Source organism: Bison bison, unplaced genomic scaffold (genome assembly GCF_000754665.1).
Source record: "Bison bison bison isolate TAMUID 2011002044 unplaced genomic scaffold, Bison_UMD1.0 scf7180017864190, whole genome shotgun sequence".
Classification (NCBI taxonomy): domain Eukaryota; kingdom Metazoa; phylum Chordata; class Mammalia; order Artiodactyla; family Bovidae; genus Bison; species Bison bison.
Genome location: NW_011494762.1, coordinates 882,274 through 902,950, shown reverse-complemented (window position 1 = coordinate 902,950; position 20,677 = coordinate 882,274). Strand labels below are relative to the sequence as shown.

At 35.7% G+C, this 20,677-nt stretch overlaps 1 protein-coding gene across 5 annotated transcripts in view; it reads left to right on the top strand.

Annotated features, from left to right (window-relative positions):
• The window catches only part of METTL8 (methyltransferase like 8), an 85,326-nt gene that overhangs the window by 40,101 nt on the left and 24,548 nt on the right, over positions 1–20,677 (top strand). For 3 of the 5 annotated variants that reach the window (XM_010843806.1, XM_010843807.1, XM_010843810.1), the window contains exons 2-3: positions 7,502–7,656; positions 19,100–19,191. In XM_010843806.1, the coding sequence (XP_010842108.1) occupies positions 7,514–7,656; positions 19,100–19,191 (235 nt within the window). In that variant the 5' untranslated portion in view covers positions 7,502–7,513. Of the gene's footprint in view, positions 1–4,182; positions 4,332–7,272; positions 7,388–7,501; positions 7,657–19,099; positions 19,192–20,677 lie in introns of those variants that run through there. The other 2 variants (XM_010843809.1, XM_010843805.1) reach the window with 2 other exon arrangements.

Below are 20,677 nucleotides of genomic sequence, written 5' to 3'. Positions count from 1 at the left end.
GACTCTTTGCGACCCCATGAATTGCAGCACGCCAGGCCTCCCTGTCGATCACCAACTCCCAGAGTTCACCCAAACCCATGTCCATCGAGTCAGTGATGCCATCCAACCGTCTCATCCTCTGTCGTCCCCTTCTCCTTCTGCCCTCAATCTTTCCCAGCATCAGGGTCTTTTCAAATGAGTCAGCTCTTTGCATCAGGTGGCCAAAATATTGGAGTTTCAGCTTCAACATCAGTCCTTCCAATGAACACCCAGGACTGATCTCCTTTAGGATGGACTGGTTGGATCTCCAAACTATAAGTTCAGTTCAGTCACTCAGTCATGTCCGACTCTGCCACCCCATGAATCGCAGCACGTCAGGCCTCCCTGTCCATCACCAACTCCCAGAGTTCACTCAGACTCACGTCCATCCATTCAGTGATGCCATCCAGCCATCTCATCCTCCTCGTCGTCCCCTTCTCCTCCCTGACCCCCTTCCCTCCCAGCGTCAGAGTCTTTTCCAATGAGTCAACTCTTCACATGAGGTGGCCAAAGTACTGGAGTTTCAGCTTCAGCATCATTCCTTCCAAAGAAATCCCAGGGCTGATCTCCTTCAGAATGGACTGGTTGGATCTCCTTGCAGTCCAAGGGACTCTCAAGAGTCTTCTCCAACACCACAGTTCAAAAGCATCAATTCTTCGGCGCTCAGCCTTCTTCACAGTCCAACTCTGACATCCATACATGACCACAGGAAAAAACATAGCCTTGACTAGACGGACCTTTGTTGGCAAAATAATGTCTCTGCTTTTGAACATGCTATCTAGGTTGGTCATAACTTTCCTTCCAAGGAGTAAGCGTCTTTTAATTTCATGGCTGCAGTCACCATCTGCAGTGATTTTGGAGCCCCAAAAAACAAAGTCTGCCACTGTTTCCACTGTTTCCCCATCTATTTCCCATGAAGTGATGGGACCAGATGCCATGATCTTCATTTTCTGAATGTTGAGTTTTAAGCCAACTTTTTCACTCTCCACTTTCACTTCATCAAGAGGCTCTTTAGTTCCCCTTCACTTTCTGCCATAAGGGTGGTGTCATCTGCATATCTGAGGTTATTGATATTTCTCCTGACAATCTTGATTCCAAACTATAAGGAGAAGTCCTAAGTCTGTGGGGAAACAGACTTAGGAAACATTGCAACAATGTTGCTAGTATTCAAAACCTTATTTCATACAAGTATACTGCTTTTCCACCACACTATGCTGGTCTCATAAACAAATTGCGAAGTGTTTTCTCTAGTTTTTGAAAGAGTCTGTGTAAGATTGGTGTTATTTCTTCCTTAAACATTTGGTATTCATTAGTGAAGCCATCAGAGCTTCCAGTTTTCTTTGTAGGAAGGTTTTTTGGTTTGTTTATATTGTGGTAAAATATATATAAAATTTACCATTTTAGCTATTTTTAGGTGTACAGCTCAGTGGCATTCAGCTTAGTCACACTGTTGTACAAACACCACAACCAGTCATCTCCAGAACTTTTTCATCTTCCCCAAACTAAAGCTTTATATCCATTAAATACTGAACTCCTCTTCCCAGTGCCTGACAATACCATTCTACTTTATGTCTCTATGAACTTTTGATCATTCTAGGAACTTCATATGAGGAATGATAAAACATTTGTCTTTTTGCAGTTGGCTTACTTCACTTGTCATAATGCCTTCAAGACTTATCCATGTTGCAGCATGTTCCAAATTCCCTTATTTTTAAAGCCTGAGTAATGTTCTATTTTATGTGTATATCATAAAAGGATGTCCATTCATCTTTGATGGACATTTGGATCGTTTCCACCTTTTGTCTATTGTCAATAATGTTGCTATAAACATGATGTACAGTTATCTCTTTGAGTCCCCACTTTCACTTTGTTTAGGTATATATCCAGAAGTAAAATTGGTAGATTGTATGGTAAGTCCATGTTTAATATTTTGAGGAATTGTTGTACTGTTTTTCACAGCAATTGTACCATTTTACATTCCCACCAGCAACTCACAGGGACTCCAGTTTCTCCTTGTCCTTACCAACACTTGTTAATTTCTGAGCTTTTTAAAATGTGTTTTTGTTTAGTCACTAAGTCGGGTCCTACTCTTTTGGAACCCCATGGGTTGCAGCCCATGGGGCCTGATGTTTGTTTGCTTTTAACTATAAATTTAATTTACTTAATAAATTTAGGGCTATTTCTATTTTTTCTTGTACTATGTAAGTTATTGGTAAACTGTATTTTTCAAGGCATTAATCCCATTTAATAAAGAAAATAAAATTGTTCACCATATCTCCCTGTTACCTTTTTCCAGGCCTATAAGGTCTATGGTGATGTCTCCTCTTTCCTTCCTGTTATTAGAAATTTATATTTTCTGAAACACAAATGTTTAGTATCAGTCTTTCCAGAGGTTTATCAGTTTTATTCATATTTTCAAAGAATCAAATTTTGGCCTTGACCTTCCCTGTTTTGTCCATTTTCTATTTCATTGATTTCTGCTTTTATTTTTGATTATTTCCTTCATTCTACTTACTTTTCATCAGATTTACTGTTTTTCTAGTTTCTTGAAATTGAAGGCAAGATCACTGATTTGAGATCTTTCTTCCTTTCTAATAAAAGCATATAAAACTATAAAATTTTCTCTAAACATTGCTTTAGATACATCTCACAAAATTTGATATTTTAAGATTTGATAATTATTCAATTCAATATACTTTCTGATTTGCCTTAAGATTTACTAACTCATGTAAATCTTAGACTCATAGGTTGTATAGAAGTACGTTGCTTAACTTCAAAACATTTGAGAATTTTTCTAGATATCTTGTGTTTGGATAAAAAAAGCAAGAATCAATAATCTGCTCATTCTTTTAAACGTAAACACAGAATATTTTTTAAAAGACATACCCTACACAACACTACACAAGACAGCTGGTGGGGTTATATTAATATCAGACAAAATAGACTTCAATAAAATGACCGTTAATCAAAATAAGGAGGGATATTTATTAATGAGTATTAATGAGTCAGTTCATCAAAAATATTAATATTTTATATTGCTATTGTGGTCAGAAAGCATAGTTTGTATCATTTTAATACATTGGAATTTATTAGGACTTTTTTTTATACACCAGCATATGTGGTCTGCCTTTGCAAATGTTCCATGTTCACTTGAAAGAATGTGTTTTCTGCTGTTATTAGTTATATTGCTCTTTCTGTAAATGTCATTCAGGTCAAGTTGATAATGTTCAAATGTTCTGTGTCCTTATTGATTTTTTGATAATTTGTTTCTGAGTGCTGTTCTGTTTATTACCGAGAGAGCACTATTAACCTAACCTAGAGTCTGTCATACAGATTGAAGTATGTCAGAAAGAGAAAAACAAATGTTGTATTTTAACACATACATGTGGAATCTCAAAAAATGTGCTTATGAGCCTATTTGCAGGGCAGGAATAGAGACACAGATGTAAAGAACGAACTTGTGAACACAGTGGAGGAAGAAGCAGAGTGGGGATGAGAGAGTAGTGTTGGCGTATATACACTAGCATGTGTAAAGTAGATAGCTAGTGGGAAGCCACTGTGTAGCACAGGGAGCTCAGCTCCCTACTCTGTGATGACCTAGAAGGGTGGGACGGAGGTGGGTGTGGGAAGGAGGCTCCAGAGCAGGGGCTATATGTATACTTAACAGCTGATTCACATTGTTGTAGAGCAAAAGTTAACACAATATTGTAAAGCAATTATACTCAAATTTTTAAAAGTCTCAAGTATTGCTGTGAAATTAATTTTTTTTTTAAATTTCTATTTTTGCTTCATGTATTCTGAAGCTCTGTTATCAGGTACATGCACATTTAGGATTGTTATATCTTGATGAATTGGCTCATCATTATTAAGTGTACTAGTCTTTTTTTAAGTCTACTTTGTCTGTTATTATACCTCCACTGGTATTTTTCATGCAGTGTTTGGATGGTATCTTTTTTTTAATTGTAATATATTTGTATCTTTAAAGTGCTTCTCTTATAGACAGTACAGGTATGCCCTGCTTTTTGAAAGTTTGCTTTACCTACTTCACTTTAATGAAAGACCTATATTGGTACCTGTTTTCACTAAATGAAAGAAATCTGAAGAGGATTTTCACTTTTACAAAAAGAAGTGAAAAGTGGAAATAGCTTTCAGTGTTTGTTTTGCAGTGAGCTGTTATAGAGAGGCAGTGCAAACTCTAACCATCGAGAGTGGCATCTCTGAGCTCCTTCCCTGGGAACTACACTCAGCATCAAGCCACCATAACTTTGAGCACCTGTCTTTACCTTGATTTATTTTGTGCATCTGTTAGCAAGGTGTGTGCTACTTGCTTTTTTGCTTTACGCCATTTTGGCTTACAAAAGGTTTCACAGGAATGCTCCACTTTCAGATAGTGGAGGAAACCTGTATATGGTTGCTGCTACTGCTAAGTTGCTTCAGTCATGTCCGACTCTGTGTGACCCCATAGACGGCAGCCCACCAGGCTTCCCTGTCCCTGGGATTCTCCAGGCAAGAACACTGGAGTGGGTTGCCATTTCCTTCTCCATGTATATGGTTGAGTCTTGCTTTTTTATACAAGTGAACAACCTTTGTCTTTTAACTGGAGTCCATTTACACTTAATATAATTACAGATATGGTTGGATTTAAATATGGCATCTTGCTATTTGTTTTTTCAATTGTTCCATCTTTAGTTTAGATCTCTAGTTTCTCCTTCCTTTCCTGACTTCTTTTGCGTGATTAGAATATTTTTAGCTGTGCTTCTTTGTGCTACTTCAAATAAAACACCACTTATCCATATAATTTCATTATGCATATAATATCTTAGTTAAACTTGTATTCAGTTTAGGGTATGCCAAAAGAGAGTTAATAGAGGGTACACAATGAGAGGGGACTCCCTGGTGGCAGAAACCAACATTCTCTACCATAATTCTTTTGGAAACTGACCCTGCCCTTCTTTTCCATCACAAAATGGAACCATGATCCAGTAAATGTTAAGCTAACACAATAGTCAAGACATTAAGTACATATTTATTTATCATTGCAGTGACTCTGACTGGAGTGTAGCCCGTGTACTGTGCACACAGTGTGCACTTAAAGTACACACTGTCACTTCCTTCTTCCTCTCTATTAGGATATAAGGAGCCCCCTTGAGAAATATGAAGTAACTTTCTTCCAATTAAATTTGTGTCAGACAAGCATCAATTTTGTGTAATCAAACAAGTAATTTGTGAGCAGCTTGATACCACCCTTAGATGTTTACAATTTAGTTGAGAAAGCATTTATGTAATTTTATTACATTTTTATGTTTATTATATAAATTTACTATATATTTAGGGCTTCCTAGGTGGCTCTAGTGGTAAAGAACCTGGCTCCCAGTGCAGGAGAAGTAAGAGACACAGGTTTGATCACTGGGTTGAAAAGATCCCCTGGAGGAGGGTATGACAATACACTCCAGTATCCCAAGGAGATACGAGAATCCCCTGGACAGAGGAACTTGGTGGGCTGTGGCCCATCAGGTCACAAGGAGTCAGACACGAGTGAAGTGACAGCATTCACATGCATGCACTGTATATTTATATAATAAAGATAAAGAGCAATGCAAGCTTGTTGCAGATAATACATAAATGAAATAGATAGATGTTTATGTGGTTAATTAGAGAAGCAGCTGCCTAAGCAGGACAAATTGCCACATGTTTAGGCGCTGGCCACATCATGTTTTTTCTATGGACTAGCCGTCTGCAAGGCACATGCTTCTCTGACATTTTCCTGAATTGCCTAATACCCAATCTGGTTATGGCTTTTTGTCTCCAGCTGTCTATAGAGGTTCCTGGTAATTTATAGTGAGAGAAACTCATATCTTTTTTCCCCCCTCTCTCCCTTTTCTATATATAGTAGATACAGATAAGTATCACATGATTATTTGAAGGATTGAAATTTCATTTTGATTTTTGCTTTCCTGGGCAGAAAACATTTATATCATTTTATACTTTTGAACATGAATTGCCTCTTTTTCTAGGTGTAATCCATTTCTACTCTTCAGCATATGGAAGATTTTATGAATAATATTCAGTGCAGAAAGAGAGCTCTAAAAATAATTGTGCTGGTAGGGTTTTGTTAGTCTTCTGTAGAGCAGTGGCAGGAGAAAAGAACAAAGGCACAGCAGAGGAAAGGTAGTGGTGGGCGGGGCACTTGATTTCATTTGCCTCCACCAACGAGCTTGTATTTAGAGAAGGAAAAACAAATAAACAGAAAATCTGCACTAGCTATTGAATGTTTCATTTCTCATCACTGTTAGTCACATTTAAATGGAATCATTGCAGTCTTTTTGGTGTGTATAACTAAGCCTTTTTTCTCTGGAAAGAATATCTTGAATTTTATGTTTAAAAGCACTCTGAGATGTTTTTGACATTCTGCAGTTTGTTTTGGAATTCACAGTCTTAAAACCTTTTGACTTTCACAAGGTGGTAAAGGGTGTACAATACATGTCATTTTTATGCCTAATAGCACTTTGGATAGTGTCTAATGCATATTATATATACATACTTTTTAAGCATCTGTTTCTACCTGACAGCTTACAGCATTAGGCTGAATATTGTAATGAACAACTGAATGAGGGTGAAATGCCAAGCAGTATTACAGTGGATTCGTACTAGACAAAATAAGCTCTCTAGAGTCGGACACGACTGAAGCGACTTAGCAGCAGCAGCAGCAGCAGAGCTTATTTTAATACTTTTCCATAAAGATTTTAAGCTGACATATATGCTGGTACATAATTAAAATAACATACTTTTTAAATGTTTAAGTTATTCTCCAGAAATGGAGATAGATTTGGCTAATCAAATGATTATTCTCCTTTTGACCTGGGATTTAAGCATGCTTTTTGTACAGGGAAATCTGTTTTGCAGATGGATTGATTATTCTTTAAAAATGTATGTATGTGTTATGACTGTTAGAATTAACTGATGGGATCTTAATATGGTATTCACTTGTTTATTTTACCAGTATTTATATTATTCAGCTCAACCCAGAGAATGAGATTAATAAGTTTGTTTTCTTATTTTGCTCCTCTACTTGGGTTTTTGGTCTAGTGGTCATCAAATATTTCCCAGAAATACATTTGCATAGAATTCCCAAAGCAAAATAATAACTTTAAAAAACTTTTTAATATACAAAATCCAGATTCTGGGCTTTCATGCTTTGGCCATGTGCTAAGAATTATATAAGCAAATACCAAGCAAAGCAAAGTTCGTCAAGGCTGTGACTTGTAAAGAATGCCAGACAGTGTTGCACACTCCAGATACTCTTTCCCTTTCTCTTAAGTCTAAATACTTCAGGAGAGAAGCTACCATGCCCATCTTTCATTTAAAAGTGGTTAGTTTTCATGTCCTTTCTCAGTTTGTCATTCTTTTATACCAGTTTTTGGCTTTAGGTAAATAATACATTGTTTAATCCATATTGACTAATTAATTGTTTGAAACTTTCCAGGTACCTATTAGGATGAATGTGATTTGGAGAAATTATATTTCCTGTCCAAGGATGAGAAAAGTACCTCACAGATACCAAAGTGGTTGTCACCCAGTGGCCCCTCTGGGATCAAGGATTTTAACTGATCCAACAAAAGTTTTTGAACATAACATGTGGTGAGTTATCTTTTTAGGTGTGATATAATGTATGTACATTAAGTGTCAGCAATGTTATTATTTTCATTTAGTGCCAGAAAAAGATTTTTAAAACTCAGCCCTATGTTGTTGAAGTCTAAAAGCCAGGGTAATTCATCCTTACTTGTATGCATGCCAAGTCACTTCAGTTGTATCAGACTCTTTGTGACGCTATGGATAGTAGCCTGCCAGGCTCCTCTGTCTGTGGGATTTTCCAGGCAAGAATACTGGAGTGGGTTGCCAGGTCCTCCTCCAGGGGTTCTTCCCTACACAGGGATTGAACCTGCATCTCCTGCATTGTCAGTTGGGTTCTTTTACCACCAGTGCAAGTAAGGATCTGGAGTGGCTCCTAACCCTACCTCTATCCCTCAGAAGCAATACTACAGAAAGATCAGCTGACAAATCATTACTAAACTCACTAGGCAACTCACTAGGCAAAAGTTGAGAACAAATCCTTGAAAATACATATTCTTACCTATTAGAGAAGAATTTTAGGTCTTAGCAGAGCAGGGGAAATCGTGGGGCTCACCATTTTCCAGAGTTCCATGCTGAATTGAGGGAACTGTCCAAAGCCCAGGGGAATCCCCCACTTAGGAATAGGGCACATCCTAACGAGGTAAAGTGAAACCTAGCATAGGACTTAATCTCAAAAAAGAAAAACGCAGACCCAGACCCTCATAAAGTCTGCCCACTACTCAGTAGAGTTTTCCCTTCTCCCCTACCTCTGACACCCTCAGATTACCAGAAAAGTGCAGAAAATACATAATACCCAGCCTTCAAACAGAAGCTTACTGAGAAAGATAAAAGAGAATTTATCTGCCAACAAAACATAAAGGAAAGAAGGAATGAAGGAGAAAGAACATAGCATGCATTATGGATTAGTTTGCATTTTCCAGTATTTTATGTAGAGGGAATCACAATATATGCTCTGTTTTTTGTCTGGCCTCTTTTACTAGGGATAATGTTTGTAGATTTATACATGTTGTTGCATATATCAATAGTTTGTTCATTTTATGACTAATAGAATATATAAAAAGCCCTCAAAATTCAGTAAACAAACAACCTTATAAAAATGGGCAAAATATTGAACAGACACTATACCTAAGAACATACACAGGTAACAAGCATATGAAAAGATACTCAAACACCATTAGTCATTGCTACTGCTGCTACGTCACTTCAGTCGTGTCCGACTTTGTGTGACCCCATAGATGGCAGCCCACCAGGCTCCCCCGTCCCTGGGATTCTCCAGGCAAGAACACTGGAGTGGGTTGCCATTTCCTTCTCCAATGCATGAAAGTGAAAAGTGAAAGTGAAGTCGCTCAGTCGTGTCTGACTCTAGCGACGCCATGGACTGCAGCCCACCAGGCTCCTCCATCCATGGGATTTTCCAGGCAAGAGTACTGGAGTGGGGTGCCATTGCCTTCTCCGCCATTAGTCATTAGGGAAGTGCAAATTAAAATCACAGTGAAATACCACTACATTTTCATTAGAATAACTAAAATTCAAAATACTGTACCAATACTGTTGGTGAAGATGTAGAGGAACTGGAATTTTCATACACTGCTGTGGGAACATAATACAGTCACTTTGGAAAACAGCTTCGCGGCTTCTTTAAAAATTAAACAGGTACCCTGTATATGATTTAGCCATTCCATTCCTAGATATTTATCCAAGAGAAAAGAAAGCATATATCCATACAGATACTTTTACATGATTGTTCATAGCAGCTTTATTTGTAATAATCAAATTTGGAAACGATGCAAATAAATATCCATCAATAGGTAAATGGATAACAAATTGTAATAGACAGTAAAGAATCGCCTGCAATGTGGGAGACCTGGGTTCGATCTCTGGGTTGGGCAGATCCCCTGGAGGAGGGCATTGAATGGAAGAAGCTAGAAATAAAGAATGTGTACTTTACTTTTACTAGACTAGAAAATGCAAACTAATCTGTAGAGGCAGACGACAGATCAGTGGTTGATGGTGAAGCAGTAGATGGGTGTAACGAGAAGGAGAAGGGTGGAAGGGAGGAGATACAAAAGGGCACAAGGAAACTTTTGAGGGTGATGGATAATAGTCATTATCTAGGTTGTGGTGATGGTTTCATGAAGATTACATTTGTCAAACTTATCAAATCGTACACTTTAAATATATGCTGTATGTCAATTGTATCTCAAAAAGGCCTTTAAAAATATGGTTTATATCCATACATTGGAAAATAATGTAGCAGTTAATAAAAATAAGAAAGATCCATGTGTATTGATATCAAGAGTTGGCTATGATATGTCATTAAACAGGAACAAATTGCAGAAAGGTATCTCTAGTATGAGCTCATTTTTATTAAGAAATTTCTATATGTCTACTACATGTATATTCATATCTTTGTTTTTAAATACTCAGAGAAATGTCTGAAAAGGTCCCCATCATACTGATAATGGTGTTTATCTCAGGGATGGGCATGGGGATAAGAGATAAGGTAGAGATAAAACTTTATAAGCATTAGTATCATTTGCATTTTGATTTTTTAAAAAGAATGCCCCCATATACCTATTCCCATCTTACTGTCTATCTTATAGTCTTTGTTTTTTAATAATCTGTTACAGCTCCTCATCGTTAACAATTCTGAGTTATACCAAATCTTCATCTTCAAATCCCCAGTTCACAGGCTAATAGATATAGGTTGTTAGTAAATGTTTAATGAGAGGAGTGAATTTTTTTTTCCAGCAACTGTGGACTCTATTACATTTTATGCAGAAATGAGAAGGCATTGGTTCTTTTGTGTATCTTTTGTAAATCATACCTTCCTAAGTGAGAAACTGAACTATTAATAAAAACAATCAATTTAAATGTTTATTACAGCCAAAAAGATAAGTGGAAATCCAGGAGTCAGAATTATAAATTAGTGTCAATAGTAGAAAAGATTTAATTGAAGTTAATTCAGTTATTGTCTGATATATCTATAACAGCTATCTTTTATCCACCCAAGATATTTTTTCACCAATTATCTCTAAAATCAGGATATTTCTTAAAATTGATAGCATCTTACTGTTGTAATTGGAAGTGTTTTTTCTTTCCTACTGGTACAGAAAATAATGGTATCTTAGATTTGATGAAATAGGATAATTATAATTTCAAAGTACATAATCTTAGTTGTATGCTGTTTTGAGAACTATTACACTTATTTTACTAATACTAAAACTGAGAGACACAGAAAATCTAAATTACTTTCCACTGCCATATATCAAGATTAACATTTGAGTATTTGTTATATTGTTAGAAAAGCATGAAAACCTTTTGTTATGTGGATAAATTGGCAACAGAAATAGAAAGTTGACCCAGAAAGAAGTACATGTGAACACATGGGAAAATATACAACAGTAAAAGAAATACAAATCAAAACAATTTGGTACCTTTTTAGATCTACTAAACTAACGCCAAGAAAAAAAAAAGAGCGAGAAATTTAAGGTAACACCCAATCCTGGTAGCTTTGTAAGTTAATACAATCTGGTTATATTTCTGTTTATTTTTTGACTCATCTGTTCTTTTATTTTCCTCTACTAACTTTTTGACTATACATCTTAAAATTATTTTTTAGATGTTATTTTAGAGCAACAGTTTCAAACATTGTGGTCTTAGGACCCCTGTACACTGTAAATCATTGAGGACACCAAAACTTTTTTTTATGTGGACTGTATATATTGATATGTTCCATGTTAGAGATTGAAACTGAACATTTAAAGTATTAATTCATTTTAAAACAATAATAAATTCATTATATGTTCATATAAATTACATATTTTAATGAAAATATTTGTGTGTTCCCAAAAAATGTAGTTCAAGGAATGGCATTGTTTTAAATATTTGAGAGTCTCTTTAATATCTGACAATGGAAAAAGCTGGATTCTTATATCTGCTTCTTCATTCAATCTGTTATATCATGCTGTTTAGGTTGAATTATATAAAGAAAATTTGGCCTCACACAAATATGTACTTGTAAAGGAGAAGAGTTTTATAATAGACTTTTATGATGAGTTTATAAGCACGATAAGTTTATAAGTTTAGTAGTAGTTTCTTAGTTGCAAATATGGAATATGAAACCATATCAGTGAACTTCTGATATTCTGCTATATTATAAACCATTGTTGCACTGTATACTTTGAATGAATCTTTTTTTAAACCTAGGTATCATTTTATAATATCACACATGGATAATTTGGAAAGTTTGGTTCCCTGTTTTATGTAGATCCATATGACACATTTCATTAATAATCAGAAATCACATTTATTAATACACTATTATTCTCATCAGGAAAAATCTTTTTAAGTATTGAAAGCTATCAAACTCATGGCGGTGGACACAGTTTATCCAAGATTCAAATTTTTGTTTGAAAGCACAAAATTTATCTTTGACAGCAAATACTGTCCTTAAAGCTCATTTCATTTACTTTTAAGATGCCAAATACTCAAGTCTGAATAGCTGTAGTTTGTCTACGGTTGCTCTTTCAAGTAAAAATAGCATTCCATGAAAAAAGCACCTAATTCACTTCACAATGCAAACAATCGTACAAGTGCTTTTCTACAAGTCAGTCGTCTGTCTTCAGTGTGCAGCTTTTTGCATGCTTCCCAACACATTCTCCAGTGAATTGAATTTTTTAAAACAAAAACTAGTACATTCTTTATCATCCCCTGGCTGGTGGTATAGAATTGATGACTGCTAGTACAGATCTTCCTTGACTTACAATGGGGTTATGTACAAATAAGTTGAAAATATTGTAAGTCAAAAATCCAATTAATATATCTAACCTACCAAACAGAATTTAGCCTGTCCTACCTTAAACATGCTCAGCACATTTACATTAGCCTACAATTGGGCAATATCATCTAATACCACACATATTTTTTAATAAATTGTTGAGTATCTTGTGTAATATATTGAAGGCTGTACTGAAAGTGAAAAACAGAAGGTTGTATTTGTACAGAATGGTTCTAAGTGTATTGATTGTTCATCTTTGTGATCACATGGCTGACTGGGAGCTGCAGGTCACTGCCAGTGCCTAGCATCATGAGACAGTATTATACCACCATGATTAGCCCAGAAAAAGATCACGATTCCAAGTACGATGTCTACTAAATGCATATCACTTTTGCACCATCATAAAGTCGAAAAATCACAAACTGAACCATCATAAATCAGAGATCGTCTATACACTTTGGTGCTACTGCCTCGTTTCATACTTGGGCAGTTGCAGTTTTACCCATCGTTGCTTTTATACCATCAGTGCAAATGTTGCACAGTGAAAAATGCAAATGACAGTATTATTATGAAAATAGTTTTGACTTAATGAACTACCTGAAAATGGGTCACACTTGGAGAACCACAATTCTAGACATTGCAGTGTGCTTCCTCAACTTCATACAAGTCCACTTAGAATTAATGTTATACAACATTGTATGTCAGTAAAATGTAAAAACCTTACAACAGTGTGTTTCTACTTATTCATTCAGAGTTTGCTTTATTGTGGTTATATAGTTTACTGCTATAGCCCTCTAGTGGCTCAGACAGTAAAGAATCTGCCTGCCATGCAAGAGATGTGGGTTCAATCCCTGGGTCAGGAAGATCCCCTAGAGAAGGGAATGGAAACCCACTCCAGAATTCTTGCCTGGGGAAGGAATCTCATGGACAGAGGAGCCTGGGAGGCTACAGTGCATGGGGTTGCAAAGAATCAGACACAGCTGAGCAACTAACACATACTTTTACTTCTATACATGTCATAAACTTTGTAATTCCTTATTTTTGCTGTATATAGTTAGTAATTTTTAAGAGGAATTAAGAAAGAATTTTTAAAAATATTGTCTTTTATACTTCGTCACATATTCATCGCTTGTGGTCTCTTGAGTCTACCTCAGTGTCTATGTGGTACCATTCTCCTTTAGTCTGAAAAAATTTCTTGTCATGTAGATTCTGCTGGTAACAAATTCTCTCAAGTTTTATATACCTGAAGATATCTCTGTTTTTAAATTTTGAAAGATATCCTCACTGCATATATAAATCAAGGTTGACAGATGTTTTTCTTTTTTAAATTTTTATTGGAGTATAATTGATTTACAGTTTTGTGCTAGTTTCAGGTATACAGCCAAGTGAATCAGTTATACATATGCATATATCCACTCTTTTTTAGGTTCTTTTCCCATGTAGGTCGTTACAGAGTATTGAATAGAGTTCTCTGTAATGTATAGTCGGTCCTTATTAGGTATCTATTTTATATACAGTGGCATGTACGTGTCAGTGTCCCAGTTTATCCCTTCTCCGTTTCCCCCCACCCGCTCCCCCGGTAACCATAAAAGTTTGTTTTCTAAATCTGTTCTGAATCTAATGTGGTTCTTATTTCTATAGCGTGGCATTTTGGGGGTCTTAACTGAATACCCAAGGTGTTCAGAATGGTCTCTGGCTTAGCCAGAGCTCTAGCATCTCCAAGCACCGCACTGCACAATCTATGCAGACTTCAGTGGCCCTCCTCTTTGTCCAGCCCTCTCTTCTTCAGTATTCCGCCACACAAAGCCTCACCATCTCAGTGGCTCTGAACCCTGATTTCTGCCTTCTTAACTCACAAAGCTGTCACTCAGTGAGACAGCCAGGCTCTTCTTGGAGTCCCCTCTGTACCACAGTCTAGAACATGTCCTAGACAGAAAGCCAGAGTAAATTGGGGAATGACCTTTTGTCTTTCTCTTCTTTTAAGGATCACAGTCCTGTGCTGTCTGAAGTGTAGTCCAGTGCCTAAAAAGAGTTGCTTCATATACTATTTTATCCAGATTTATTATAGTTTATGCAGAAAGATAAGCCTATTTCTAGGTACTCTGTCATGGTCCAAATCACAGATCCTATACAACAGTTTTAAGTCCTGTTAATAATTATGAAGATTTTATAGCTCTATAGAAAAGTGTTTGTGTGTATCCAAACATATAGGAAGGGAACTTGAAAAATTAAGAATTGTTAATTGATTAGGATATTTAAACAAAAGGTCAGACTTCAGATTTTTCTGTTACTATAATTGTGACTACGTAATAAAAATGACTTTGTTATGAAATTAAAGATTATTGAAATAGTTTTAGGCTGAAACTATTTAACTTTATTTCTTCCTTTTACTTTAGAATATTTTATTTTTAATTTCACTAGGCACCTAATACATTCCTTAAATTTATCTTTAAATTATATTCTGTAATAACACTTTTACATACACAGTAAATGACAAAGACAAAACATTTTATATGCATAGCTTACACTGGGTACTTTGTTTTATATCTAACTGATTGTTAAAAATTATAATAGGAAGTGGCACCATGTTCAGTAGAGTTTTCTATAAGTAGGAACCTCAGAAACATTAGTACCCAAGCTAAGTGACTGTGGAGAGCATGTGTGTGTGTTTTAACTTTTTGAAACCAAACCAAATGCACGATTATTTAGATTGTTATTGTCATCAACTTAAAGCTAAGCAAGGAACCATCACTTGTACTATGTATCAGTTCAGTTCAGCCGCTCAGTCGTGTCCAGCTCTTTGCGACCCGATGGATTGCAGCACACCAGTCTTCCCTGTCCATCACCAACTTAGGGAGCCTACTCAGACTCATGGCCATTGAGTCAGTCCAACCATCCAACCATCTCATCCTCTGTCATCCCCTTCTCTTCCCACCTTCAATCTTTTCCAGCATCAGGGTCTTTTCCAGTGAGTCGGTTCTTCACATCAGGTGGCCAGAGTATTGGAGTTTCTGCTTCAGCATCAGTCCTTCCAATGAATATTCGAGGTTGATTTCCTTTAGGATTGACTGGTTTAATCTCCTTGCAGGCCAAAGGACTCTCAAGAGTCTTCTCCAACACCACAGTTCAAAAGCATCAATTCTTCAGCGCTCAGCTTTCTTTATAGTCCAACTCTCACATCCATACATGACTACTGGAAAAACCATAGCTTTGAAGAGATGGACCTTTGTTGGCAAACTAATGTCTCCGCTTTTTAATATGCTCTCTAGGTTAGTTATTGCTTTTCTTCCAAGGAGCAAGCACCTTTTAATTTCATGGCTGCAGTTACCATCTGCAGTGATTTTAGAGCCCAAGAAAGTAAAGTCTGTCACTGTTTCCATTGTTTCTCCATCTATTTGCCATGAAGTGATGGGACCAGATGCCGTGATCTTAGTTTTCTGAATGTTGAGTTTTAAGCCAACTTTTTCACTCTCCTTTTTCACTTTCATCAAGAGGCTCTTTAGTTCTTCACTTTCTGCCATAAGGGTGGTGTCATCTGTGTATCTGAGGTTATTGATATTTCTCCCAGCAATCTTGATTCCAGCTTGTGCTTCATCCAGCCCATCATTTCACGTGATTCATTCTGCATATAAGTTAAATAAGCAGGGTGACAATATACAGGCTTGACATACTCCTTTCCCGATTTGGAACCAATCCATTGTTCCATGTCCAGTTCTAACTGTTTCTTCTTGACCTGCATATAGATTTCCCAGGAGGCAGGTCAGGTGGTCTGGTATTCCCATCTCTTTAAGAATTTTCCGCAGTTTGTTGTGATCACATAGTCAAAGCCTTTGTACTATGTACTATTTATATAGAAGGAATATAAAATTGCACACACACGGACACATATGAACTGAACTCATAGGACTTATGACTACTCCAAAATTATGATTTTATTCTACTAGCCATGTTGTGAAAATTTTCTTTTTAAAAATCCTGTCTTTTTAAGATTTTTTTTTCTCAAATTCAAGTTTTCAGGAGAAATACTCAATATATTTTATATTTTCTTCTCAATTCTCTTATTTAGGAAAACATATATTCTTTTTTATTACAAAGATTGCCGGGTTTTCTCCCAAAGGATAATGTAAAGTTTTAATGGCCATTGTTATATATCTTATACATACAGTATAGTTTTTTATAAATATTTTTTAAATTATCTCTAATTGAAGCAGCTTTAAAATATTAAGGAAATTTTAAGGCAGTTACTCTTTTTTTTAACTTTTTATTTTGTATTGGGATGTAACCAATTAACAATGTTGTGATAGTTTCAGGTGAACAGTGAAGAAACTCAGCCATACGTGTACATATATCCATTCTCCCCCAAACTCTCCTCCCATCTAGGCTGTAAGGCAGTTACTCTTAATTCCATAATTCTACTATAATTGTTTTTATTTTACCCAGTGTGTGTGTGTAGTTGTGATTATAATACATTTACAGTTTGGGGACCTGCATTTTAACCTCATACTATTTCATATACACTTTTCCATATTTTTAAATAATCTTCATATGTATCATTTTAAATGTCTACATAATATTCCTTTGAGTTACAATAATTTTTCCATTATCCTATCACTGAGGTTGTTTACAATTTTTTGCTATTATATTTGGTATTCCAGTGAATACTGTTGTACAGGTACTTTCCTGTTTTATTGGCTTCATTACAATAAATTCCCAGAAGTATAATTTGCAAGTCAAACAGTATAAACCATTTTATTCCTTCAGTTGTGGTGGTGGTGGTTGTTAAATACCTGATTATTTTCAGTTTGTTTGTTAGTTAGCTGTCTCTATGCTTAAATTGTATTATAGTTGTATTTATTATAAACCTGAATGATTCTTATTGCTGTCTGTTGGGCTTGGGTATACATGAATCAGAGTCTTCTAATATAAGAACAGCCATAAAGCAGCAGGTCTGGAGGAAGTCCCCATAAATACAGTAGAAACATTTTATAGGTTTCTGAGGGGATTCTGTAACTATATAGTGGAAAATCTGTTCTGTTGGGGCTTAGGGTATAATATTCTCCTCACTTAGCAGTTAAGAAAATGAAGCAACATAAAAAACAGTGTAAGGAAGTTAGAGAAATTTAAGAAATAACTGAATCTATTAAATACTCAGGAAGAAGCAAGTTTTACAATTTAAAACAAATGTGTAAAGCTAAAAACCACATATACTCTCTTTGTCTCAGAGCTTGATTTTTTTAACAGGAAAATGGACTGTTCTATTTGCCTTCTTATATATTTTTAGAAATTTACAGATGAGAAACTTATCCCCAGCTTTAATAATACTATTTTTTTCAACAAATGATTTCTTGCCTTTAATGTCATAACTGTCATCTAATAATATTCTCTGTAATTTTTAGGTACAGAATATAAAATGTACTTATCAAGTCCAAGTTATATATGTGATTGCTCACATATATTAAAATAAGTCAAAGGAAAAATTTGTTTCAATCTCATTCATTAAAGCAAGTGATAAAGCTGTTTAGTGATTATTTGGTTTGTAAGTAATTGGGTTTTTTAAATAACATCTGTGAAACTCTGATTTTTACATTATCATATACTTTTCCTAGGAACTTCAGTATATTGGTTCTGATTCATCTAATAAGTAATTTCTCACCTTTCACTGGTGTATTTATAACCAGGTCACTAGAATATACCCTGTCATATCTGATTGCATAAGCATGACTTAAAATAGTACCAAGCTTGTCATCATTCCACCCAAAGCAACCCCTTATTCTGTCATTGGTGCCCCCACTTTCCTCAGTACTCAGTTTTAATACCTTAGAATCATTCCTGACTCTCAGTCTTCTCTCCCCTCAATATCTAGTTAATCTCCAGATCAACTCCCTCTACTCTTCCTTTCTGTTTTCCATTGCCACCACCTTAGTCCTGAGACTCATTACTCCTATACCACTGCAACAGACTTGAATTTTGCATATGTAATTTTATTGTTTAGAAAAGTGGTTTATTCCAGGAAATTGTATCACTTACTACTTATAGTCTTACCTATTGCAAAAAAAAAGAAATGCAGGTTTTGAAAAACAAAACAAAAAATCACCTTTTTTGTATAAAGTTACTTATATTTCAAGAAAAGTATTTTGGTAGCAGAAAATAATATTCTCTCATATAGAGTAAATTATGAACCTGAAAATACTTATTTCTAGAAAGTGCCAGATCTTAGAAGGATGACCTTTTAATATGCTGTGTCAAGTAGTCTATCATTTAAACATAAGTAAATCCATACACAGAAATTAAGGCAGCTAATAAGAAAAGTGTAAAAGGAATATTAAAAAACTTTTAAAGAATGCTAATACATAGATTAACAAAAAGATTAAGCTTTAGAATAAAACACAGGAAACCATTGTAGTGCTCCTGGGACATTACTTCAGCAATCAGTTCCAAAAGGTGGCTGGGGCTTGCAACACAACCAGATTTAAACAGAACTGTAGGAGTTACAGGATTATACCAGCACTGTCAGAAGGAACATCTGACACAAAATACATTCATTTGGTATGGGATTTGTTTGTATCCTTTGTCTTTGACTAATCTAGAACGAAAGATGTATCCCTTGGCACTCTTTTTCTGCCTTCTTCAGTTATAAAACACGTTTTATAATCTTTATTTTTTTGAAAGGGATCACATGCAATGGTCAAAAGAAGAAGAAGCAGCAGCCAGAAAAAAAGTAGAGGAAAACTCAGCTGTGCGAGTCCTTTTGGAAGAGCAAGGTAAGCAGCTATATGTAGCTCCTGGAGCCTGGCTTTTCTGTTTGACCTCCCACTGATTCAGTTCACACCTTAGTCTCTCTTCCTCCTAATTGCGTCACCATTTGTTCTTAGCTTCTGCCTATGCTAATTTACTTGTTCCTTTAGGATAATTCCCAGTCATTCCAGTGTGGTGAAACCAAAGTTAATGAAATAAATTATGTACTCACCCTATATGTACTTGCTCTTTTGGTAGTCATATTATTGCTTTCTCTGGGAGATAGGTAAAGGTGGCATTTCAAGCAAGATAGGAAAACACAATTTTAAAAATTTCCTTGTTGTTATGTATCTTTTAGTATGCTATTGTGCATTCAACTGCTGGGAATATTCAATGAATTCAAAAACTTTGAGCAAAGAAAGTAAAGTCATATCAAAATGTTGCTGGTCTTTTAAGATGAACACAAAGTTTCAATAATGATTTAAGTTATTTTTCTTGGAGGCCTTTGATATTTAGAGTTTAATTTAGGTAGGCCTTGCCAACCTTCAAAAATGGTCTCTAAAATATTGCCCTATTGTGTAATCACCAAGCCAGAAAATAATAAGTATGGGTGAAGATGTGGAGAAATGAAACCCTTGTGCACTATTGGTGTAATTATAAAATGGTACAACCTCTACTGAAAACAATATTTAAGTTCCTCCAAAAATTAAAAATGGAACTACCATATGATCTGGCAGCCCCACCTCTGGATATATAGTCAAAAGAATTGAAAGAGATACCCAAAAGGTCTTGAAGGAATATTTGCATACCTTTGTTCATAGCAACACTATTCACAGTAGGCAAAAGGTAGAAATAGCCCAAAATTCCAGCAGATAAATTGATAAACAAAACGTGGTCTATTCATATGGAATATTATTCAGCCATAAAAAGAAATGGAGTCCCTGTCACATGCCATATAATCTGGATGAACTTTGAGGACACTATGTTAGGTGAAATAAGCCAGTCACAAAAAAGGCAAATACTATATGAGTCCACTAATATGAGGTATATCAATAACCTCAGATATGCAGATGACACCACCCTTATGGCAGAAAGTGAAGAACTAAAAAGCCTCTTGATGAAAGTGAAAGTAGAGAGTGAAAAAGCTGGCTTAAAGCTCAACATTCAGAAAACAAAGATCATGGCATCCGGTCCCATCACTTCATGGGAAATAGATGGGGAAACAGTGTCAGACTTTATTTTTCTGGGCTCCAAAATCACTGCAGATGGTGACTGCAGCCATGAAATTAAAAGACGCTTACTCCTTGGAAGGAAAGTTATGACCAACCTAGAGAGCATATTCAAAAGCAGAGACATTACTTTGCCAACAAAGGTCTGTCTAGTCAAGGCTATGGTTTTTCCTGTGGTCATGTATGGATGTGAGAGTTGGACTGTGAAGAAGGCTGAGCACCAAAGAATTGATGCTTTTGAACTGTGGTGTTGAAGAAGACTCTTGAGAGTCCCTTTGAGAGT